The 27,057-nt window shown below is 38.9% G+C and overlaps 1 protein-coding gene across 17 annotated transcripts in view; it reads right to left on the bottom strand.

The window, feature by feature from the left end:
* CAMK2D (calcium/calmodulin dependent protein kinase II delta) overlaps window positions 1–27,057 on the bottom strand; it is a 317,101-nt gene that overhangs the window by 67,539 nt on the left and 222,505 nt on the right. For 9 of the 17 annotated variants that reach the window (XM_070791026.1, XM_070791028.1, XM_070791030.1 and 6 more), the window contains exons 5-6: window positions 13,938–14,003; window positions 10,403–10,475 (exon numbers count right to left, since the gene is read on the bottom strand). In XM_070791026.1, coding sequence (XP_070647127.1) covers window positions 10,403–10,475; window positions 13,938–14,003 — 139 coding nt within the window. Of the gene's footprint in view, window positions 1–9,401; window positions 9,475–10,402; window positions 10,476–13,937; window positions 14,004–27,057 lie in introns of all 17 variants that reach the window. The other 8 variants (XM_070791027.1, XM_070791029.1, XM_070791031.1 and 5 more) reach the window with 1 other exon arrangement.

Below are 27,057 nucleotides of genomic sequence, written 5' to 3'. Positions count from 1 at the left end.
GAGCACCTGTCTTGACCTGCTCACATGCTTCCAAGTGCTGCTTGAAGTCCAGGCTTGGCCACGGACATTGGCTTAGAAGCCTAACAGAGCACAGGCATTTTTCAGCAGAAGGGAACTTGGCAAAATGATAACAAGAGTTGGACCAATCTACAGACATTTGGCAAATGAAACTGTGCAAATTAAATCCTAGTTGACTTCAAGAGTTTGGACCCAAATGTAGTGATTTTCATTCCTCACTGTTTCCAAACAATTTCTGTACAAATTTTGGAGTCTTATTCTGATTATGTATTAAAATTGCTGTCTTTAAGAATCTGTTTATTCTTAAAGGCAGAAAGCGTCTACTCTTATGTGCCAAATGTTATAGTTGGCTTTTTTTTCCCATAAGCTAGTTTTTAAAAACATAATGTATATGTCTTCAAAATATTAGTTATATATTTATTTTCACATGTCAGAATACTATAAGAGAGACACATTTTAATTTTCTCAGGTATTTATCATTACTCAAGGACACTCAAGGACTGCTAACTCAATCCTGGAATAAGGCTGTGTCTACACCACTGTTTCCCAACCGGGTCATCGAGACACATTGGTACTTTGAAAATAAGCACCATGACAAATTCTTGACTTTCCCTGGACAGCCTTTGTGGGTTTTAAGAAATGAAGGGAAAAGTTGGTCAGGAAAAGGAGGCCAATTAATGCATAATGTAAGTCTATCATCCTTGGATCCTTAGGTATCCGGATGAATGTCTTTCTGGATTGGTATGTGTATTTGGGAGAGTGGTTCAATATCTTCTAACCTTGGGCTAAAACTCAGCAAATTTAGAGGTGTCTCAGACTGAAAAAAGTTGGGAAACAATGGACTCTCCAAATGCCAAAACAACTGTCTGAAACATTTAAACATTCTGTTAATCAAATTGGTTTTGTTTGTATGTTAACAAACAACTGATTTCAATTTTTTTTCATGAAATTTGCTACTTTTTTTCCTTACTGAATTAGTCAATTCTGTTGTTGTTTTGACCTTGTGTAAACACAGCCTAAACCAATATTTAATTTATTAATTAAGCCAGCCATGCAAATTAGCAAAGACTCATAACCAGAGCTCAGAAGAAATTAGCTTAAGTCTACAAGAACTGAAGTGTAGGCAAGTAAGTTTTAATTGAGTACCAGACTTCTTCGGGCTATTGCTGCTCACTGCCATCAGATTCACCACTGTTATGACAAATGGTAATTTTAAGGAAAACTTTATAATGTTTTAGGGCTGACAGGGTTTAAACTAAATGCTAAAAACATGAAAACTTAATTTGGATGTTGGGATGAATATGTCTTATGAATATGAAAGATCCCCACACTAAAATAACTTTCAGTAAAATCTAACAATCAAAATTACTTGGAATTCTTGTGTATCTATTACTATACTATAGTATCTAACCAGGCTATATGATTAATATTTAACATTTTATTTTCACAACTAAAACTTATGGTCACTTCATTTATATACCTTTTCATTTAATCAAGAAGTGATTGCCAGCTATTAATTTATGGAATAAATACCTTGGAAGAAAACACAAACAATCGGTAATAGTTTATTTCTCTGTGACCTTCATATTCAAAAGCATTGAGACGTCAGAGATCTCTGCTAATACCCATCTGTCTTAGTTTGTCAAGCACAGACTCATTTAGGGAAAGAGTTCCAATTGCTTTAGAAATAGCAATCATTTTAGGTCTTTTCAAGTGGTATTTAAGTTTGTTGACCAAATGCCAGTGTCATCAATGAATAAACTTATAAACAATTCAATGTGCCTTTATTCTTCTTAATAAATCAAACAGTTCTGGGCAGTGCTGGGTGCATTATGCCCTTGTACACCAAGTATCTGCCAATTCAGAAGAAAGGGAACGCCTTGGAGTTTTCTGATGCACAGTCTCTGACTGAGGCAAACACTCATACCTAGAGACGATCTCTGTGACTTATCCAGGAAATAATAAATCCATCTGGATCAGTGTTTCACCTTATACCCAAGAAGACTGTTCAGCTGTAGTTATGCACAGGAAAAGGCACGGCTATTTCAAGGTTACTGTAGAGATTAAAATATTAATAGCACTGAAATGACTTCATGTTTAAGCATATCTTTTAGGCAAACCTAAAATATAGAATTATGGAATACAAACTGAAAAATGAGGATGATTACTGCCTTTATTAAAGGATTACTTGCTTTATAAAATATTTTATCACAAGATTGCTTCTAATGGCCAGCATCAAAGAAACATTAAAAATATCACATACTTTTGATTTATAGTCAACTCTTTGGAATATGTTTGTTTGAATAATCTTTTTATCATGTTCTGCAAGGATACAGGAGATTTAATCACCAAGATTTTCTAAAGCAGCATTTAAACCAGGGCAGTACACATTTATCCTGATTTTAATTGCTACCATTCAGATAGCTTCCAACTTAAGAACATATTGCACTACAAAAGTTCATTGGCAAGTAGATAAATTTAGATTATGAATGTCTACAGAAAGTAAGATAATTTGTGATTATATTCCACAAAAGCTGAAATAGTAGAATCTCTCACCAAATTAGTGGCTACTTCCTTATAGAAAGGGTCACCATTACACTATTAATTGCTAATATTCTACTATTCTGACCTTCTAAAACAAATCAGAGAGGTGAGATCAGAAACTCCAGTCTTCCAGCACAACCGTGTTTGAACATGGGGGTACAGCACTATGATCTAGATAGAAGAGGGAGACATGGGTTTATGTCCTGGGCCTGATTCTTACTAACTATGTGGATTTGGGCTATTCAGACCTTTGAAGCTAATTAACCAGTTCTTCATCTCACAAATGAACATTACAAATATATATTTTTTAAAATCTTATAACAGTATGTATAAAGTTATAAAACCCCATTGGATTTTATCACAGGGGTTTGTCCTTTGTAAGGGACATTATATGCATTAGTGATCAGCTATTACACTCCAGTGCAGCTGGCCATTTCAAATGTGCAGTACACTTAATATCTGTAATGAATGCTCATGACTTGAGAAACGTCTGCATTTCTAAATTAAGTGCAATCTATTATGTTAATATTTACACATTGAGATTACCCCTAGATTCTTATAATGCATCACTGTTTAGATTGGTTTTTAAATAGATTCTACTGACATTCTCACACACAGGTTCCTTCCCCACCCCATTGCTTCCTAATGATGCAGGATTTTCCACGACATCTGGTCTTGGTGTCAACAACCATTTATAGCATATCAGCTGTAATGAGCAGCAACTGTTTGCAAGTTTTGTTCTGTACTTCCATATGGATACAATGGCAACTTCTTTCATTGCGATTTGGGGTTTTCTTGAAACTGTTCAAGTATCTCAAAGTCCTGAGGCAAGTTTCTGGAATCACTTTCAGAATTGCAAGAGACTTGGGAGATAAACTAACTCAAATCCCTCTTTTTCTAAATGAGGTAGGGAGGTTCAAAAAGATGAAGTAAGGGCTTGAGGTCAGATTTCCTGATCCCCTCCTTTTAAAGATGTGATTGTGAGATATAAAAATCATTCATTTTCAAATGGTAATCCATTCAGTAGATATTTTAAGAAGAATTTAAAGTACTCAAAAATATTTACTACACATATTCAAACAAAACATGGGAAAACTTATGAAAAAGGCATAATTTAATCTTTGCTTCTTAAAAATATCACAAACATATCATGAGGATTTCTAAATTAGCATGATGTTTATTAAAGAACTGATTTAGCAGAGGTGATGATCATCTTCAACGTGGGTCATATAAACATCTTCAACATTAGTCATAAGACAGATTTATCCATGCACATGCATGATAACTAGCCAGTAAACTCAAACATATGGATCTTATGTTTAGTGAAATCATGTGTATTTTACTTTCTTTAAATGTTTTGTTTTTTATGAATATTATAAAACAGCAAGCTATGAGTTGTATTATTCTATATGATTTGATTCTTACACCCCCCTGGATATTGGCTTTTAAGAAGTGAAAATCTTTTTAAATTTCTTTCCTCTAGTGGAAAGTATCAATATTCCAATATGAAGTTAATCAGTCAGTGCTTTGGTGTGTTTTCAGTCACTTCTTTGCCAAAGAAGGTGTGAACAAAGCTCCTAAAATTCAACTAAAGGAAATCTTGCATGAACTGAAAAGCCGCGTCAGGCTCTTTCCCACATATGGTGGAGGTCCTCTGGTGCATATGGTACAAGTGACTTTTGCTTTGATTTTGCTTTGCTCTTCACGTGGTGGATGCCTGAATTTATGCACTCAGCATGGGGACCTTCCAGCTGAGGAATGCGCTCTAAGTCTGTCACGAGGAAGTTCTGTTTCTATCACTGTGCATATATGAGCAAGTTCAAAAGAATCACTCTGTATTACATTCCTGTTTCTTGATGTACTTCTAACATTAATTATCAGCACACACTATCAAGTAGATGAGAGAACCAGAGTGTAACCACAGTGGGACTTCACCAATCACCTACTGTTTCTCCACAGCCTGACATACACCAAGTACTTCATAAAGGAACAGTAGAATGACTAATGAATTATGGAATTTGTCACATAGTTTGTAATGTATCTAGATGTACATTAAAGACTGTGATATAGTCTTCAAGCTTTTATTTTTAAAGATGATTCTGTGAAAAGTGAAATACTTGTGATTTTGTAATCAAGGAAAATGCAGAAATCATTATTTCACATAGCTACCCATGGTGACAAGGATTTACTGACTGCTTGTCACATTTCCAGAAAATGAACTTCTTTTCTGGTCATACATTTAATTTTGTGTCTATGAAAGTGTTAAAAATCCTCCCAAATTTCCAGAATTACTATCTTCACTAAAATATATCTATCCTTCTATCTATGGACAGGGAAGCCTGGCGTGCTGCGGTTCATGGGGTTGCAGAGAGTCAGACACGACTGAGCAACTGATCTGATCTGATCTGATCGATTTTTCCATTAAATAACACTGTTCTTCAAGAGGTAGGCTTTAAGAAAACAATATTTTCTGCCAAGGCAATTCACCAGTGCCTATTTGTTGCTAAAAGACTCAGTTGTATGTATACAGCCTCTTATCCGGAGAAGGCAATGGCACCCAACTCCAGTACTCTTGCCTGGCAAATCCCGTGGACGGAGGAGCCTGGTAGGCTGCAGTCCATGGTGTTGCTGAGAGTCAGACACGACTGAGTGACTTCACTTTCACTTTTCACTTTCATGCATTGGAGCAGGAAATGGCAACCCACTCCAGTGTTTTTGCCTGGAGAATCCAGGGACAGGGGAGCCTGTTGGGCTTCCGTCTATGGGGTCGCACAGAGTCGGGCACGACTGATGCGACTTAGCAGCAGCAGCCTCTTATCCAGAGAGCTGCTCGTGAGGCGGTTTAGTAACCACTTCTGATACACTTTGAGCTGAAGAAATTTTACTACTTTGTGTGAAAAATGGTTATTTGAAAAAGTACAGCTATATAGCTGTCTCTTTTGCCTTACTTCCTTCTGTCAACTGATTCACAGAAATTGTATTCTCCAGGCTCTTACACGAGACAACTCATCTGACTTGATATTCATTTCCTGTGACATGGAGAGTTGTCACTTCTTACTGCAGCCTCTTTTCGACCTAGTATATTTCTGGAGGCAGTGCCTATCGGATGTACTTTCGTCTTCCTGGGAGGAGCAGCATGGATATATCTTCCACGTATGTTTAAGTGATCTTTAACTCATTGGCCTGTATGTTCCATGTACACAAGGTTTGTTTTTGTTTTGCTGTGTAATATATGCCTAAAGCTAAGACAGGGCCTTAGTAAGTGCTCGAGAAATACTTGATTAATGTTTGTTCTTCTCTTTTGATACCTGAATTTTTAATTATCAGTTTACACAAATATCATACCACATTACAGTAATCCTGTCTTCATAAATGATCTGCTTTTTAAGGACTCCAAAATGATTGTCTTGATGTGGCCTAAATTAAGTGTGGCAAATCCATTTCATTCTTCTCGATGTCTCATTTTCCAAAGGCTGTGGACAACGCCACCTTACTGATTTCCTAAACAGAACATTTTCACTTTTTACACTAGTCTTTTGTCAAAATTTATGTTTCCTCCTACTCTACATTATGTCTTAATTATTCCTTATTCTATTACTAATGATACAAATTTTGTATAGTTCTGAAAAGCCACAGATGGAGATTATTTTAATCTCTTGATTCACTAAATTTAGACCCATTCTCCCAAATAACTCTTAATGTTACTGGTAAAATTACTTTCCCATCACTGTTTTGAACTCTTCTTTGGTATCTATAAGGGTTTTCAATTCATTCATCTAACTGAACTGAGAAGTGATAGGGATTAAGCTTGCAGACCCTGGAGCCCAGCTGCTTGGGCACAAATCCTGTCTTACTAGCTATGCGCCCCTGAACAAGTCCTTTTCCTCATGGTTGCTAATCTCCTCTTAGGTAACATGGAGACAATCATGGTACCTTCCTCATGAAGTTATTCTGAAGATTTGTATGATAATACAGGGCAGGGTATAGAGCAACTGCTTGATAAATGGCAGCTATGGCCCTTTTATTTTTTAGTAGGTTCTGCCTTGATCCAAAGCCTCTCATATCCCTGAACTAGAGTCCTATGACTACGTCACCCCTGCTGGACCTCCCTAGTAGATCTACATCCACTGGCCTGACACTGAATGCACCCTAGACAAAAGACTGTGGTCCAGGAACCCACTGGATGCTGCCTGGGGCGGCCTGACATGTCTCCAGCGTCTCACCACCCTGACCTGTCTCCTGCTGTTGTCTCTGGGACACCTTCAAGTTGCCTCCTGTGCCCTAGCCTTGTCTCTAGGTCCTGGTAAGTTTCCATTTGGTGGAGTCTACTGTCTAAAGAGCCCCTCAAAGTGGCAGTTATTAAAATATTAAAAAAAGAGATCTTCATGTTACCACTGAATCAAAGAGGATATGCTTATCCTCTTTTATTCAGCATTAATTAATATGTCACAACAGCCTGTTTTACTCAGTGTTGGCTTTTAAGTGACAAGTGTACTTTGGGTTGAACTTTATTCATTCCTGAATTGAAGGACTATGCTGCAAGTGTTAACTAGGGACAAGGTCCCATGTTGGGTACTGGAAAGAAACACAAATGGCTATTATCCTCAGAGGGGTTTATAGACAACCTGTACAGTACTCCTGTGCTCACAGGTGCCTGATGATGATGCTGATAAAGGTAATACACCCTGTGTCTTTATCTCACTGATATGGACAAATTACACTGTGTCTATTGTACATGAATTAACATGTGAATCTTGCTCTGGAAGCAAAAATATATGGCCTAATAATTGTAAGGGCAACATTTTTGCTTCAAGCCTGATAATAGATTTCAGCAGCTGATCTTTTTCATTTTAATATATTAGTAAATGTGCTGTTACAAGTGGTATACTTATCAGATTATGCATCGTGGGTATAAAAGCCACAAATCAAAGCCAGCGACAGAACACACTTAAGCTGCCCTTTGTACACAGGTTCGGGCCTTTGTTAGTAAGTTTATATCATGGCCTATTAAGAACTAGACTTAACTGAGGTTTATCCAAGTCAGCGATTTGACAAAAACTAAGACAACAATTACAGAAATTATAACAAGCTTCATCAGAGGTTCATCTCTATCGTCTCCTTAAATCAGAGTAAGAATGGAAAGCAAAAACACTTTCCTCCCTTGAACGAAATCTCTGGGGTGATGCAGCAGGCTAATTGCTTTCAGCAGTAGCCTCTTCTGGAAATCACCCGCCGGAGTTTTTAACTAGTGACTTTAGCTCATATGTCAGAAAGTATCTTTTTCTTCCCACGCCACAGCCTAGGCTCACTGCCACCTCTGATAAAAGTTCCAGTCTTTGAAGGACTCAGCTGGGTTTGGACATTTACAGAAGTGCAATATCAAGACCTCAAAAAATATATTTCGAAAGTCCTGGAACAAAATGTGCATTTTTCATCATGGCTTTTAGAGTATACTTTTAATTATATAAAACGAAGTAAACTATCTCAAATGATAAATTTATTACACAGTAAGAACAGCACAAGCAAGGTGTATGTCTACGTACAGTCACTTAAAAAGGAAAGCAGCACTGTGAGCTCTAGGAAGTCACAGAAAGGGACACTGCTGTTATGTAGCTGCTAGGCAGTTTTTGAGGTGATTGCCATTTATAGGAATTTTCAAAGGAACACATTCTTTTTCCTTTTTCCTGATGGGTAAATTTGGCACAAGCTCTCAGACTCAGACTGAAATCAAAGGAAGGTTCTAGAAAAGGCAATGCTTTGCTTACAGATCACATCTTCAAGTAACTTGCTCTGAATCACTGAAGAAATATTCTTCTAGAACACAGAAAATGAACGGAAAGTACGGTGACAAAGGAAGTATGCCGAGGTCCTGCACACATTACAGTTTAAGACATTCTGACCTACCCTTTGCCACCTTTGTACAAAAGCCTGGAAAAGGCTGAGGTTTCAAATGAAAAATCACAGCTACACAGTGATCCCCTGCGCTGTGTTGCCCACCCAGGATTTTTCCTCCATTTAAATTTCTAGGTGTTCACTATTTCTCTGAAATGTCATCAGTAAAGCTAGAATGCTGAGAGAAGAGGTCAGAGAATTAAGAACAAGACAGTCATCTCTGAAATGTTTAATTTCTAAATGATCTAAACATTTCTCATTCTCAATGGTTATCAGAAACTGAGTCAAGTCTTAAAAGTACTAGTATGTAGCTATATGTTACATATATACTATTTGATAATAAGATTTGTTTTACCCTTTTTCCATCTGTTTTAAAACACAATAGTATCTTGACCCCTAGAAATATAAATAAATAAAAAAATAGGAAGACTCAGTGTCCTCAGAATTCCTGGGACTAATGTTAAGGGAAAAGACTTTACTACCCATAATGGAGGCTGTTAGCACCAATCTCGTGGGCCAAAAATCTACCTAATACATTCATCTCTATTAACTTTATAATTTTGATAACCACTTACAAAATATAGGTACATAAAGTATGAGTTTGATCAACAAACATGCCAATACGTTCACAGAACAAGTTTAAAGAGAAGAGGAGATCATCAGTCCTACTCAAAGTCACATTAAATGCTGTATCCTGTTTTTGGAGAAAGAAAATATAACCTGCTTATTGTTCGTGTTAGGAGATGATGTCTCTCTGGATGAAATGGGATTTATATAAGTCTCAACTGTGCATTAGAGAACTGTGGCGAGGGAAAGTGTTTTCATTATGTGTTGGAAAGAGTCCGCACAACTTTATTGCTCAGATTTTTGCCTTTACAGGCATAACTGCAGCTGAACAGTCATTAGGAACTGTGTGGTGGTTTGTCTTCTCCAAGGGCATTACTCACCTTCAGGTCCCGATGGACTACGCCCATCTGATGGCAGTGTAGCACAGCCTCCAGGATCTGCTGAATGCAATGACTGCATGCAAACACCAGGGGGCGTGTGTTAGTTCCAAGCTTACACTCACTGTCTGTATACCCTCAGAGAGACTGGGTTAAAGTGCAAAACTAGCAGACAACTGGGGTTGTGTTTAAACATCTTCAGTCACGTAAACATACGCTCGAGTAGAGTGACTACTACCTCAGGACAATCAGGATCTTGCCAGATGTGGGCCAAAATGTAGGTTCACTTGTTCTAGAAAAATCCATCTTAAAAACTTCGAATTCAGGAGCTCTTTTCCCAGTTATAAATCCTCACAGGAAATGAACTGGAACACAAGTATAGTTTTTATAGATTTTGTGTTCACCTTCACTCCACAAAAAAACAGCTGTTTCCCTCTTCTCTCCCATTTTTCTCGTATCATTTGAAAGCTGTCACATTAGCAGTCAAGGCTCCATTAAGGTTAAATTAGGATACGTAATGAATTTTTGATAAATCATTAACTTCGCATGCTTTAATTTAGCTGGCAATTATTATCTCTTGCCTGAGGGTTCATCGGACTCAAACGGAGCAATGAGGAACCAGTTGTTCTGCTACAGCAACCCATGGTCTCAGAACAGAAGTGGTGTTTAGCTCTACAGGCGGACATACATCACAGGCCAGGGTTATTTCCAGGCCAATGCTGGACATCAGGAAAGCCTGCCCCCAAACCGTCTCTCTGGTTTACTCCTCGGAACCTTAAGAGCTGTGTTTCCAGTGCTGTCCTTCCCTTTTTGCTATGATGTATATTTAGCCTGTAGATGAGCAAACTGAAAGAGGCATCATGCATTATTATGTCATCATTTAGTCATTTTAAGGAAAAGTTGGGAAAGGCAAGGGAACAATTGTACAACACCCACCCTCTGCCCTTTCCCCAGAAAAAAACAACACTTCCTCTGATTCAGATGTACGGACTCCATATACTGACCTTCAGATCCCTGTGCACTATGCCATTTAGGTGACAATGATTTACACTTTCTAGAATCTGCTGTATACAATGACTGCAAAGATACAAGGGCAGAATGGAAGGGAGAACATTTTAAAGGCACAGAATCACACTGAATACAAAATAAAATGAAAATCTGAACGAAACACAAACGAACAAAAATTATATTTTCCACATTTTTTAGCTTTACACTGGAATTAAATAATGCTGGATAAAGCTAATTCTGGCAGTAACAAAAATGACATCCAACACAGAATTTGTGACATGTTCAGACAAAACAATTTGAGCTGTGTTTTCTTTCATTGCAACTCTATTAATCATTTGTTTATAGAAGTCAAAATTTCCATATTCAGGGAGAAAACTTTTATAAATAATTCTAGGAAATTTTATAAATAATTCCCACCAAGTTCTGGGAAAATTCTTTAGTGAAATAAAATTTATGGGTATTTCTTATACACATCTAAACTGTTTAAAATCTGAGGTCACAATTAAACATAGGTGTTGAAACAAGAGGGTAACACAAATGAAGTGGCAGGTGAGACAAGGGTTAAAAAAAACGGAGGGAGACATTTACCATTTTGACTTTAGAAATGGTGCTGCTTATATAATACATAATAGGAAAACTAATGCACATCTCCAGTAATGGAAGGAGAATTTAAAGTAAATCCATGGTATTAAAAAATCCCCTCTTCAGTATAGCCATACTTTGGGGTAGAATAAAAACTTAAAAAGTAAAAATAAAATTTTCAATCCCCTGGAGCACTGGTGGTTGTCTGACACATTTCCATCACCTCAGTGAAAGAAAACTTTTATTCCTATGGTAAAATGTACAATTTATGCTATGTCAAATAGACTGCTAATTAAATATGAGGGAAGACATCACTGATGGGCATCGATAAGGTCCCATGAGCTGTCATCTGACATACAGTAACGCAGGACATATCACACTGATGAATTCTGCACAAGTTCACTGTGTGATTCAAACGCAGGTATATTATAGAACTGCATTCATTCATTCAAGGATTAAGCAAATACTTTAGCGAGGACATTTTCAATCATTTAATGTACAAAATACTACTACTCCAAAGTAAATTACTGAATTAAAAAAAAGTAATCATCTAACTGATTTATTACAACATAAGTGTCACAGTGATCATGATTGTGATTTTCTAGCTCTAACTCGATTTAAGTGTACCACTAAAAGAGCTTGAGATTGGTTGTTTTTGACTACACAGCTTCCTGGACTGTTGGTAATTATTTGCTAATCATATAGCTTTTTTTCCTTCTACAGTAATGTTCACATTATACTTCTTGTTAGGAATACTTTACTCTTTCATCTCAAGCCATTGGTATAAGTTTTTAGTCCTAATGAATAACAGAAAATAGAGAAGTAAACAATAATTAATATTAAATAAGCTTCACCATATGTGACTAGTGAGAATGAATTCAATTCTTAACTTCTTGAGGGCTAGTGCTAAACAGATTTTTACAACTTACTTACTCTTTATGCATATGGTTGACAAGAGAATGTTTCTTCTCCTTAATTATGTGTGAGACCTATCCTAAACTATCCTATAGTAAATTTCAAAATTTAATATAAGCATGTATATGAAATGATCCAACACTTAGGGTCTATCCTGTTATCTTAGGGCTGAAAATAGTCTCTAATTTCAACCAGTGTTTTGAAACACAATAACAACCTATTTAAAATAACTTTGAAAAGCAAAATAAAGGACATTTCTTAACTTTTTATTACCTTGATAAAAAAGATTATTCTCTTGGCAAGTGGGAAAATAGTTACTTCCAAGGTTATTCTGAAGTGCTTTTCAGAGGCCTAATGGGAGGATTTGGCTTAGACTGAACAAGCGATGATTCACTCATCCTAAGTGACATGGAACTTTCTATTTGACTTTGGCAGTAGAAATTCCATTAAAAAAAAGTAAGGAGTGTAGTCAGGTACAGATAAGATTCATAAAATGTCATCAACAGTAACATTAAACCAAGAAGGTGAATGAGAAGTTCAGAAGTGAGCCTGGGTATGCATGTGCTACTGTGGAGGGGTGGGGGCCTGCTACCGGCTGACTGATGCCCCGGGCCAGGCTGCCAGGGAGGCAGCAGCCTTAGGAAGCTCTGAGAGCGCGGGAGAACACAGGCAGGCACAGACCACCGTAACTGAATACACATAACCTCGCATTTACATGGCTAGTAAGGAGCTAATCACTCATGGCCAGATTTTTCAAAACGGGTTCTAACTACAGAATATATATAAGAAATGCCAAGGAAATTAATACCATGCAGTCTAAGTAATGTCTCCGCAAGTAAATTAATGTTATTTCACTCCAAAAACATTGCCTTTGTATAGCCTAGGAAGGCTCAAATGAGACAAAATGTTAGCCATTTTTAACTTCTGTAAAAATGTTGCCAATTAACAAGATTGGGAAATCTTCTTGAACCCTCTGAAGTACCTGAGTAAATATTTTTTCAAGTGAGAGTTCCAAGGACTTAAATGAAATTTCCAAAGAGTTAAATAGTTCATAATGTTTTAAGGAGACCCCTGGGGCTTTTGGAGTCTGTTTCTTTTTATGATCTGTGATTGGACGTGGGCTATTCATGGAATTTTCTGTGATGAGGGAAATGCTTTATATTTGCTATGTCCAGTCAGTTGCCACTAGGCACTCATGTAATTAAGCACTTGAAATGGGGCTAGTGCAACTGAGGAACTAAACTTTTTATTTAAAGTAATTGAAACTGAAATTAAAAGTCACATGTATAAACAACAAAGCCCTATTGTATAGCGTAAGGAACTATATTCAATAGCTCCTGTTATTCAGTTGTTAAGTCATATCTGACTCTTTGCAACCCCATGGACTACAGCACTCCAGGCTTCCTTGTCCTTCACGATCTCCCAGAGTTTGCTCAAATTCATGTCCATTGAGTCAGTGATGCTATCTAACCATATTCAAGATTCAAAAATTCATATTCATATTCAATATTCTAACTATATTCAATATCTTGTAATAAACCATAGTAGAAAAGAATACAAAAAATCACTTTGCTGTATTGCAAAGTATTGCAGAAATTAATACAACAATGTAAATCAACTATACTTCAATAAAATAAATTTTTTAAAAAAAGAGTCATATGTGACTAGTGGTTATCATACTGGGAAGCCTAGCATCTAGAGACCAGACAGAGGGTTTCAATTTTTTTTTATTCTCATAACTTTGATAAAAAGTATATTTCTTTATCAGAAGTCATTCCAGGTAGGCTTTTAAAAAAATAAATATATTCTAACCATAGATACTAGTTAAAAGTAAAGTTTACATCAGAGTCATAGATTTTTTTTCCCCAAAGAACCATCTTGAAAATCCTTAAGAGAGAGAGGACTTGTGAAAAGTCCAAGACGACATTATGAGATTCTCATAACCCTAAGTACCATGATATATTTGTAGAGATGTACTGAACAAGCATCACGTGAGTGCTGAGTCTTCTATCTCGTCCAGGACAAGTCACTTACCTGGCATCAGCTTCACTGTAATACTCTCTTGCCACTATGTCTTCAAACAGTTCACCGCCAGTAACTCTGTGAAGACAAACAAGATTACATTAAAAAAGAAGAAAAACCTAGGCATCAATAGATTTGCACCAATGTTCATATAGAATGTTGGTTTTCATATTATTATATAAATATAAAGTATAATAAATTATTATAAAAACATAAAGTATATTAAAATATTATAAGACTCCATCAGTTCAGTCACTCAATCATGTCTGACTCTTTGCAACCCCATGAACCGCAGCACGCCAGGCCTCCCTGTCCATCACTAGCTCCCAGAGTTCACTCAAACTCATGTCCATTGAGTCAGTGATGCCATCCAACCATCTCATCTTCTGTTGTCCCCTTCTCCCCTCGCCTTCGATCCTTCCCAGCATCAGGATCTTTTCAAATGAGTCAGCTCTTCTCATCAGGTGGACAAGGTATGGGAGTTTCCACTTCAATGCCAGTTGTGAACATTCAGGACTGATTTCCTTTAGGATGGACTGGTTGGATCTCCTTGCAGTCCAAGAGACTCTCAAGAGTCTTCTCCAACACCACAGTTCAAAAGCACCAATTCTTCAGCTCCTCAGCTTTCTTTATAGTCCAACTCTCACATCCATACAGGACTATTGGAAAAACCATAGCCTTGACTAGATGGACCTTTGTTGGCAAAGTAATGTCTCTGCTTTTTAATATGCTGTCTAGGTTGGTCACACCTTTTCTTCCAAGAAGTAAGCGTCTTTTTATTTCATGGCTTCAGTCACCATCTGCAGTGATTTTGGAGCCCAAAATAAAGTCAGCCACTGTTTCCCCATCCATTTCCATGAAGTGATGGGACAAGATGCCATGATGTTTGGTTTCTGAATGTTGAGTTTTAAGCCAACTTTTTCACTCTCCTCTTTCACTTTCATCAAGAGGCTCTTCAGTTCTTCTTCACTTTCTGCCATAAGGGTGGTATCATCTGCATATCTGAGTTTATTGATATTTCTCCCAGCAATCTCGATTCCAGCTTGTGCTTCATCCAGCCTAGTGTTTGTCATGATGTACTCTGGATATAAGTTAAATAAGCAGGGTGACAATATACAGCCTTGACGTACTCCTTTTCCTATTTGGAATCAATTTGTTGTTCCATGTCTAGTTCTAACTGTTGCTTCCTGACCTGTATAAAGATTTCTCAAGAGGCAGGTCAGGTGGTCTGGTATTCCCATTCTCTTTCAGAATTTTCCACAGTTTATTGTGATCCACACAATCAAAGTTTATTGTGATCCACACACATAAGATTCCATAATGGCTGATTTATATTCATCTAAACATTTTCCTATTTGCTTATGCATCACTAGATCCTGGCACACACTTTTCTGTACACCATAAAAATATTCAGACACATCTCTCATAGAAAGTGGTTTCTATGAAACTCATCAATTCTCTAAGGTCTGACAAAGTGTGTGCAACCATTCAGGAGTATTTTCTGAACAGAAAGAGAAGATTATACATATCATGGATGTAGAGTGTGAATTTGCAGGCTGTATTTCTTTGGAGGGAATTGTTTTTTTAAACTGCAATGGACATGTCTTTGTGGGCTAGAGGTGGCCTTCCAAAATGCATGTCACTTGGGGGCTGAGTGCTCACTTTCCGTGTAAAAACACCCTGATCTCCTTAGTCCAAGTCTTCACCAGTAAATAAGACTCAGGCTTTGGCAGTGTCCTGGGAGTCAGCGGTGATCCCTTTCCAACTAGGAAGGAGTCTATCTGTCTGTCCTTTTTAATAAAGTGAAGACTTTCCCACAACTCAGCAACTGAATTTGGTTACTCCAGGAAGTTCATTCAAATCATGGACTTTGAGGCTCTCTAGCGAAGGTGATGTAACTCTCTTTGGGATTCATCTCTTTTCCAGGTCTGATAGATATAATGATTTGTGGCCAGAATTCCTTAAGTGGTGATTCTCTGGCTTACGCTTTTTTTTTCTCCCTGCTTAAACAATGATTTTAAATTTTAAAGTCACAAAACTTTGTAGTAAAATTTTAAAAATATGGAAACATACCAAGTCCTCTCCTATCTCTGGATCCCAATTCCACTCTCCGGAATAAACTAGTTTTAACTTTGTGTGTGTCCTTTCAATTTTTTGTATGTCTTTTGACATTTATACTTCTCCCTTTGCAAACGCACACAAAGAACATTTATCTCACTAAAGTGCAATTGTGCAACCACAAAAAGTAGGTTAATTGTGTTTTTCATTTTACATTAAATCATGGGCACTCTTTCACGTCAGAAGCATTTTCCCCCTATTAAACTAAGTAGTGTGCGTGCGTGCGTGCGTGACCATGTGCATCTTTCAGAGTATTTCTAAAAGATAAATTCTTATAAGTAAAATTATTGGGTCAAAGAGTACCCACATTTAAAATTTTGTTGGGAAGACAAACTATCCCAACTTTGCTGGGAAGGCACATTATCTTCCCAAATCGTTGCACCTCCAATATTGTCAAAGTGCTGACAGGCCCCTAGATTGACTAATGATGGTTATGGTCAATTAACAAAAATGCCTATCTAATTGGGGAAAAGTTAGCTCATGTTAATAGGAATTTTATTATGAGTGAAATGAATTATTTTCTTATGTATTTGTCAGTCGTTCTTCCTTCCTTATTACGATCTGACTTGATTTTAAAAGAAAATTTCTGTTTTGGAGTTTTTTTAATTTTATTTTATTATTTAACTTTAGAATATTGTATTGGTTTTGCCGTATATCAACATGAATCCGCCACAGGTATACACGTGCTCCCCATGTTTTGGAGTTTAATCTTAAAATAGCTAACATTTGTCAAGTGCTTACCATGTGCCACACAGTGTGCTAAGCTTTAAGTTCATTGAGAAATTCTCATAATTTATGACGGTTTTACTACCAGCCCAGTTTATTGATGGGAAAATGGGAGTACAGAGAAGTAGCTTGCCCAACTTTACACAGCCCTGAGTGGCACAGGCGGGGCGTCCACTCCACAGCCCGCACTCGGCACCACTACACAGTACAGCTTTTCCAGTCATCACACTGTTCATCTCTCCAGAGGTTTAGAAGGTATGAGTCATCTGGTCAAGCACTGGGTGAAGATGTAAGGCTTGCTGTATGCAAGTGTGAGATAAAGTTACCCTAAAACTGGTTTTTTGTCGCTGCTCTTTTTTCTTTTTGCTTAATAAATTCTGAAACATCAAATGAAAACATTTTCTAGAGATCACCAGTTATTATTCTCTTCTGTATTTTCCTCTCCTACATGTAAAGATGTGATGCTAAAAACTATAGATTTGAAAGTTTATGTAACTTTCCCCCAGCTCCACTGCATTATGGATATTTGTAAGTTCTTTAATGTTGAGGTTACAACTTTTGACTCTATTATTTTTAGATATAAAATGGACACCTAAAATTATTTAAAGCTTCATAGGTGCAGACATAGAAAACGGACTTGTGGACACAGTGGGGGAAGGAGAGGTGGTAGGAGTTGAGAAAGTAGCCTGACATATATACACTACCATGTGTAACATGACAGCTAGCGGGAAACTGCTGCGGAACCCCAGGAGCCCAGCCCGGCGCTCTGGGACCACGCAGAGGCTGGGATGCAGGGAATGCGGGAGGCAGAGACAGGGGAGAGATAGATACACATAGTTATGATCGGTTTGCGTTGTTGTAGGGCAGGAACCAACACAACACTGTAAAGCAATTTTCCTCCAATTAAAAAATAAACAAACACAAGGAAAACAGAAAAAAAAATCCTGTAACAACAGAAAAGTGTCACATGAGCTTGTTATGAAAACTATGGTTACATATACATATAACTGCATTTACTGGCACAGCTAAGCTTTTCTCCCAGTTATAATCTATGATAATTTGTGCCCTAGACAAATTATAATACTAAGTAATTAAATATTAGAGAGAAAGTACTTCCAATAAATCTATTGTCTCTATAACGATGATAACAGTTTTGTGAGATTTCTTTCTTTGAATGTGACCAACATAGATATGATGCATTCTCACATTTATCCTTGTTTCTGACCACAGGTACCAAGAAAATCTGTATATATTACATACAATCTTGGATTATTAAAGTGCTTAACAAATATTAATTAAAAAGTCTACTGTCATTAATCAAATTGCTGCCGCATATATAGTAGCTCCTTAAATAGATTATCTGCTCCATGAGAACTGCTGGATCCTAAATTATTAATACTAGGATCAGGACTTACTGAGCTTCGTTATCTTAGTGCCTACCCTAGCAACTAAGACGTAACATTTATTCAATTAATGAGTACTGAAATAGTGATCAAATGAATTAACCAAGTCAGGAAACTATGCTACCCATCTACTATTACAAGTTTAGAATTTACATGAGCTCAAAAAGAAAAAGTAAATCCCACTAAAATTTAGCTACACATGATAATAGGTTCTATTTCTTGAGGGTTCATATCTAAAGAAGAATACTGAAAAATCAGGTATAATTATTAAACATATAAATATAAGGGGTATAGAGTTCTACACTGAGTTGGAGATTAAGTAGTCAACTGTCTCAGAGTACTCTTTCGCATTTTCTAGCATTCGTTTTTCTCATTATTTAAAAATATCCTTGTGCAGTGAAGCCATTTTATCATTTTGACTATATGTATGACAAACGTCTGAGAAGGCAAAAATGGAGTTCTAATAGAACACAATGCCTTAAAAAGAAATTACTATACTTTTTTCTATACTCACATTACTTGTTTATTTAATAGAGCACAAAATTAAACAGGAGTTATTACTGATTTTGGAAAATTTTTAGTGTGTGAAGTTTCATAAAATTCACAAATTAAATCAGTCTGATGAATAAATTGTTAAATTAATTAGAGATTTTGTGAATAAATTGATGTTAGGGATCTGTACGACATGAGGTATATCAATTATATATTTGAATCATTAACTATCCTTTATGAACCTCCAGAACATTAGAGCTTACAGGAAAAAAAGATAATTCTGGAAGTATGAAAAGACGAGGCTCCACATATCTTAGAGATGAATATTTTTGTTGTTGCTTTCGTTATTTATTGAGATGCTAAATCATTCTCTGTTATCCAGCAAGAATGATTTGTGCTCCTAGTATATTTGTGAGTTATATCAGAAATGCTTAAAAGTAGTTTCATCTTAAATAAAACCCTAAGTTTCACAAGGATTATAGCTTTGACTATGACACTGAGCAGCCGCTGGAGTCCAAGATGTGCAAGACTGGGCTTTGGAAGGGAACACGGGGCCACCCTGAGTCAGGAGCCAGCACTGCTGCAGAGACGGGCCCGGTGCCTGAGGTGGCAGGCCAAACCCAGGGAGCTCGGGCTGCAGTCACGCCGGGAACAGGAGCCCAGAGCGGGGCCCGGCGGATGCACGGTGAGGAGGCAGTGTCTCCGAGGCAGGGCCAGGAGTGTCTAAGGAAAAAAAGGAGTAATTCCCTATGGAACTCTAAGTACAGAGTTGAAGAACAAACCCAACGAGCAGAGGCCACCAGACCCGAAACCCAAGGCTGTGAACAGAGCCAGCAGGAGTCACGTTAGCGAAGAATCACCAGGGTCAGATGTTTGCCTGTCTGTCCCAAAACATTTCACGTGCTCCCTTGCACCTGGGTGACGGGTGTGTGATCTAGTGATCTCCAGGGTAGAAGCTGTGACGCTAACGTGTTTGTACATGTTACCTGCAAGGTGCCTGGCACACTGCTTTCCACACTGGTGAACAATAATGACACACACCCACTGGTGCCCACCACACACGAAGCCCCAGTACGTTCTAGGTCTCTTCGGGTTCTAACACAACCACCTCACGAGGCAGATACAAGTGCTCCCATTTGACACGTGAGCACACTGAAGCGGTGGAGGTTAAGGACTTCCCCAAGAACGCACAAAGTGAGAGAAAAAGGTTTGCGAGTTCTCATCGTGCTGCCCTAATCGCTGCCCCTTAGACACAACCTGCAGGGCAGGAGAGGGCGGGCCAAAGATGTCTGGAGAGCCCAAAGGATCACGTGGAAAGGCTGGGAATCACAGTGACATAAAGGCATTCCCACTTCTCTCTCTCTCAAATCCTGGACTAAAGGCAGACCAGATGCTGGTAAGGGCTGGTCAGAGTGAAGCTGATCAGGGTTTATTTACAGGAGTGTTACTGGTTGTTTTGGCCAGACAATCCTTCACCATGTGGACTGTCCCTTGCGTGGCAAGACTATTGGCACCAGGCCACACAGCAGGTGCTAGCGACACTACCTTGGCAGTGCGTCAACCCCACTACTTCCACCAGTCACCCCAAGGCTCCCCCGAGGCCCCCTTGAGGAGAACCACTGAGCTAAGGGAACAAAGTCTATGGAATACAACTGAAAACTCAGGCCTTCTTAACACATCTAACATACACAGTCAAACAAGCCAATCAATGGGCTTCCCTGGTGGCTCAGCTGGTAAAGAATCTGCCTGTAATGCAGGAGACCTGGGTTTGATCCGTGGTTGGGAAGATCCCCTGGAGAAGGGAACGGCTACCACTCCAGTATTCTGGCCTGGAGAATTCCATGGACTCTGTAATCCACGGGGTCGCAAAGAGTCGGGCACGACTGAGCGGCTTTCACTGTCACTTTCACCTTTCAAGCCAATCAGTGGTTCAGGGGCCTTTTGGGCAGACACTATGATGAACATTGTATCTTCAGTACCTTACAGAAGTACTGCCTGGCAGCAGAAAGCGCGTCATGAATCTTTGCTGGGTAAATAAATTATTAAATAATCCAGTGGATTAATGAAGACATATGCAGCTGTCCACAACTTTACGGTTTAACCTGTACTTAAGGTAAGATCTGAGGGGGAGAGGCCCAAGTACCTTTCATGTTATTTATCTACCAATCTCTAGACAAATCCTGCTGACTTTATCTCTAAAATGGATCAAGACTTCTTTCCATCTCCACCACAAGGTCACCGGTCCACGTCATCACTCACCTGCACCACTGCAATGGCCTCCTAAGTCACACCATGACCTCTCTTGCCCCTCTGCCGTCAATTATCCAGATAGCAGCTTTAAATGCACGTTGAATTTTATCTCATGCCTCCAGGATGCTCTTACATACCTGCGCAGCGCTCCTTCAGGCAAACTCCTCGCAGGACCTGCCTGTCTCCTGAGCCTCCCTGGCGCCCCTCTCTGTGCTGCTCCGACCACACTGGCCTTCCTCCAGTTCTTTAAATACACCAAGCTCCTTCTTACCCCTGAGCCTTTTCATGTGCTTCTCTTCTAGAACTTTCCCTTACTCTCTATATCCATTGAATAAATTCCTCTTATCCTTCAAAATTTGGCTTAAATTTCTTATCCCCAGGCCTCTACTCATCCAAGTTATCTTATTGCCTTAGAACCCATTTTATTCTCCGTAACACCAATCACCAATACTTATCATTACGAATTCGTTTGTGTTTGCCCTTGTTTAATGTTCGTCTCTCTACCTGTATGGTTGCTCTGGGAGGGTAATTTGCTCCTGCTTTTCCACTATAAAATATAAAGTGCTGACTCACAGTGCCTGTGACAAGCACATTAAATGCTTATTAAATGAATGAGCCCAGAGTTTTATATTTCACAGACAGCCAGATATGTGGGATGATTACATATCAATGCCATTATGTTGATATTCCTGACATCATATCATTCACCATTACGTTTTATAAGAAAGCAGGGATCTCTCAGGCAGTTTTTCCCTAGAAACCACGTATTTCACTTTTGGACTTACAGTATCTTTCCCATAAGACAGAGTTTGTCAGTGAAATAATCATGTCTGATCACAAATGCAAGAAGTATTTGTTGAATTAATTATAAAGGCACATACTTGGATTAGAGATTGAGCAAGATAACTAGCTATGCTTATATTTTATTTTTTGAAGAACTGAACCCATATATGTCTTTATTTACTATAATTGAGTAAACAGACCAGGAACATCTGTATGTTCAAATTCTATTTGACATTATGCCCCTCTCATATGCTCAGAAATGTTCAGAATCCTTGGTGAATGATGCGTTTTAAGACGAGTCGAGTGGTGTGGCCACGACCAAGCACAATCAGATGTGTCAGACAGTTCTGACAGGGTGGCAGTGGTGGGCGTGGGGGTGGCTGATGCAAACTGGGGATGACTGACGCAAAACACAACTCTGGTTCACTGCTAATGCCATTATTAGTATCCTTTTTTTTTTTTTTAAAGCTAAGATCAATTTATTCTGTAAGTTACTTTATAGCTGAATGTCCAGTATCTGATAACACCTCTGAAGTAGTAGATTATTTGAGGTTGTCCAGAAATGTTTTTCTGAATGAATTCCAAATTGTATGATGGAAATCAAAAAAGGTAGAGAGTTGCTTTAACAGAAAGTCCAAAGAGTTTCTTATTGATTCTGATGGAGACAGATTTGCTGAGTCATACTAAGAATTAGAATCAAGATGATGAAACTGAGACAAGCCATTGGAAGTGTTTCATACAAACCCAAATCAGGCCAGGAGGAAAGGCGCCGTGCTGGAGGAGGCCCCGTGAGGGATATTAGAAGCAGGACTGTGTTCATGGACACTGTCTAGCCTGAAGTGTCATGCACAGTGGAGCAGTGGAGTGGGATGGCAGGATCCTAAACTCTTCAAAGGAGAGCTTCCTTTACTCCCACTTTTCTAATCTCTGGTGGCTGAATCTACCCTTTCAATATCATTCTGGATTTCTGTAATCTCCCTCAGTTGTAAAACTCATGCCAGTTCTACTATACAATCCCGTCCTCATTCCATCTTTCACAAATGTAGGTGAAAAACTTGGACCACAATCAAAAGTTCATATTCTTAAAGTTGCTTTTCCTCTTTGATGAACAAGAAAAAGCATGAATAAAAGCAGCACTGCTAACCACAATTAAGGGCACATGGAATAAGGCAAACTTCCCTGGTGGCTCAGACGGTAAAGCGCCTGTCTTCAACGCAGGAGACCCGGGTTCGATCCCTGGGTCGGGAAGATCCCCTGGAGAAGGAAATGGCAATCCACTCCAGTACTATTGCCTGGAAAATCCCATGGACAGAGGAGCCTGGTAGGCTACAGTCCATGGGGTCGCAAAGAGTCGGACACGGCTGAGCGACTTCACTTTCAAAAATGAGATAGGTTATTGTTGTTCTGTTACTATCACAGACTTCTTCAAGTAAGCAAATCAGCCACTAAGCTTATTATATTAGTGTGTTTGTGTGGTTTAATAAGATACCTTAATCTAAGACTAATTAAATGCTCAGGCAATGTATTGCAAAGATGTATATATCAAAATGGATACTTCCTGAAGGCAAGAAATAGACTGTAATTCTATGCATTAAAAAAAGTTTGATGCAAATTAACATCACAGTGAGATACCAACTCACAGCCACTAGCGTGGGTTACCACAAAAAAACAGAAAAGAATACGTGTTGGTGAGGATGTAGAAAAACTGAACACTTGTACACCACTGGTGGAAATCCAAAATGGTACAGCTGCTGTGGAAAACGGTATGACAGTTACAAAAAGTTTTAAATAGGATTACCATATGAGCCAGCAATTCTGCCTGTGATTGTGTACCCAAAAGAATTGGTTCCTGAAAAGATATCTGCACTCCCATGTTCATAACTGTACTACTCACAACGGTTAAAACACGTTCATTGGCTGATAAGAGGACAAGCAAAATGTGGTAAATGCCGTCAATGAACCTAAAAAGGTAGTAAGTTTTGACATATACAACAACATGGGTGAATCCTGAGGACACCATGCTAAGTGAAATAAGTCAGATACTGATAATTTCACTTACATGAGGTCCTCAGAGTAGTCAAAATCAGAGAGACAGCAAGGAGAATGGTGATCGCCAGGGACAGAGGAGAGGGAAGAATGGGGAGTTATTATATAGTGGATGTAGAGTTGCAGTCCTGCGCAATAAAAAGAGTTCCAAAGATGGATGGTTGTCCAACAATGTACATGCGCTCAATGCCACTTAACTGGACACAGAGATGGTTCAGCAATTTTTATGTTATGTGTATTTAAAAAAAAATTAAAACAAATTATTTGATGATAATAATATGAGGACAATGAAAAAGAGTACAATGTGATGAAGACTAAATAAATATTGCTATTTCCTATTCCTTTATGAGTTCCAGAGAGATTCAGAAAGTTCTCCATACAAAAATCTTGAGTGCTAATGAAAAGTTCTATATCAGCTAGTTGTTAAAAGTGATAATTTGTTCCACTGTTACTTTTCCCTTTAGGCAGCATGCTCACGAGAATGAAGCAGATTCAACATAATAACTGGCTTGTTATTAGCCAACTGTGTGAGGTCAGGTCAGGCCAAGATTTTTGTGTGCTGTATTTTGCCTATTCATAAAATGCAAAGAGAAAATACAGCATTTTTCCCCCTATTCAGAGCCATCAGATAAGGGCTGTTACAATTTGTGCTCTACACAAAGGCACACGCCAAGGGAGCAAAGGGAGAGCTCTGACGCAGCCTTCCTCTACTCTCTAAGCAGCGCCTGTACCCGGAGCTTTCAGAATGGCACAGAAACACCAACAGGCTCTATATCTGACAAAGTTCCATGAGTAATTCAGTCCAGATTATCCCCTCCTCACCAAGACATGGCCACCACGACCCCAAAGCCTCTTCAGAATACCCAAAGACAGTCAGTGAGGCACACAAAATGTTCACGTCCTGGGAATATCCAATGTGAAAGTAAATGGTCTTTCTTCAGTGTCTGTGTGAGTCATTTCTACAATCCTTTGTAAGTCCTAACGGAAATCTTAAAACTGAAACTTAAGGCTGTGCAAGCTGTCTTTGGAGATCAGCAGAACCGTGTGCCCCTCTCATGTCTTATCATAGAACATACCTTTTTTGACTTGGGGTTGGTATCTTGAGGGTCCTGACCTAGGGATGGAGCCTGGGTCTCCTGCATTGTAGGCAGACTCTCTACCATCTGGCCACCAGGGAAGCACCCTGGCATACTCAGGGGCAGACTGTCTCTTTGGCAACTGAGGACTCGCAATTACACCGTTTGCACCAGTCCAGTCTTAGTTCACCAAAATCCTGCCTGGCACCTGAATGTATTTTCTGAGGATGGACGAGCTGGTGTAATAATACACTCACATCCCCAGAAGAAGACACAACAGTGGACATCACAGTGCCCGTGCCTATCTAAAAAGAAAAAAAACTGACATAACTGACAATCCGTCCAGGCAGACGCGGTGAGAGCCCTACTGAGGCATCAGGCTTCCTTGCCAAGCAGGGGCTCTGGTTCCTTAGATTTCCAGTCCTTGGAGCTGAAGCTGGGCCCAGGCACAAATGTGTAAGACATTCTTGGAGGTGAGGGATCCGGCTGAAGGGAGTTGGTTACAGCCTGGACCCCCCAGTTTGGGAACAATAATCTTCAGTTGAAGATACAAGAGCAAAGGAGAAATGTTTTTCAACACTCAGGTAATCTGCAGTATAAATAAATCGTAGAGAGAAAAATTCCATTCTTACTTAATTTTCTGCTTCACCTATCCAAGCTAACTGCATATCCTGGTCACATTTTAAAGAGAAGTCAATTTATATATTTATAGCAAGTTTTTTAAAAAAAATAATGAAGTCATTGATATTTTATGACATCAATATTTTTAGTAATCTATAAATTATATATATTAGTTTTGCATATATCAGATGTATACACACATTTTAGCTGTTTGTTGCTAAGTCGTGTCTGACTCTTTTGTGGCTCCGTGGACTACAGCCCGCAAGGCTCCTCTGTTCGTAGGATTTCCCAGGCAAGAATACTACAGTGGGCTGCCATTTCCTTCTCCAGGGGATCTTTCCAACCCAAGGATCAAATGTGTGTCTTCTGCATTGATGGGCAGATTCTTTACCACTGAGCCACCAGGGAAGCCCATATATATGTATAATGTCCCCCTTATAAAAAAATATATAGATTCTCATTTTAAGAAATGAGATTTCTAACATATCATACATGTATGATCAAGATGTATTTACAACATACTTGATAGGCCATACTCTAATGTGCATAAAAATAAAAACCAAAAACAAGAATGAAAGCAATCACCACTTATACATTTATATATCCTATAGATATTCTGAAGAATCATAAGAGAAAATGTACAAAGGCTTCCCTGGTGGCTCAGACGGTAAAGCGTCTGCCTGCAGTGTGGGAGACCCAGGTTCGATCCCTGGGTTGGGAAGATCCCCTGGAGAAGGAAATGGCAACCCACTACAGTGTTCTTGCCTGGAGAATCCCAGGGATGGGGAAGCCTGGGGGTCTGCTGTCTATGGGGTCGCATAGAGTCGGACACGACTGAAGCGACTTAGCAGCAGCAGCAGCATAGATATTCTGAAGAATCATAAGAGAAAATGTACAAAGGCTTCCCTGGTGGCTCAGACGGTAAGCGTCTGCCTGCAATGCGTGAGACCCGGGTTTGATCCCTGGGTTGGGAAGATCTCCTGGAGAAGGAAAATGGCAACCCACTCCAGTACTCTTGCCTGGAAAATTCCATGGACTGAAAGGCTCCCCAGAGCCTGGTAGGCTACAGTCCATGGGGTTGCAGAGTTGGACACGACTGAGCAACTTCACTTTACTTTACTTCACTTTATGTTTTTAAAAGAGTGTAAAAATCTACCTGATTAGAAACAGTTTGAGTACTGGGGAGAAATTCTCTATTAATTGAACAACTGGAATTCAGTAAAGCTATCAGAAGTACCACTACATAAAAGATAAACTAAAATCTTGATACTTTGCTATGCCTTGTCATTTACTAGAGTAAGTTTCAAGCACTACGACACGGACAAGATTATTCTAAATCTGCAGGTGTGCTAAGTAGCTTCAGTCATGTCCAACTCTTTGCAACCCTACGGATTGTAGCCCACCAGGATCCTCTGTCCATGGGATTCTCCAGGCAAGAATACTGAAGTGGGTTACCATGCCCTCCTCCAGGGGATCTTCCTGACCCAGGGATCAAACCATGTCTCTCTCTTACATCTCCTGCACTGGCAAGCAGGTTCTTTACCACTAGCCCCACTTGAGAAGCCCATTATAGATTTAGCTTCATATTAAAATCACTGCCATTAAATAATCTCTTGC

This window comes from Bos indicus, chromosome 6 (assembly GCF_029378745.1).
Source record: "Bos indicus isolate NIAB-ARS_2022 breed Sahiwal x Tharparkar chromosome 6, NIAB-ARS_B.indTharparkar_mat_pri_1.0, whole genome shotgun sequence".
Lineage (NCBI taxonomy): Eukaryota > Metazoa > Chordata > Mammalia > Artiodactyla > Bovidae > Bos > Bos indicus.
Note: the sequence above shows the minus strand (reverse complement) of the source record. Positions and strands in the feature narration are given on the sequence as shown.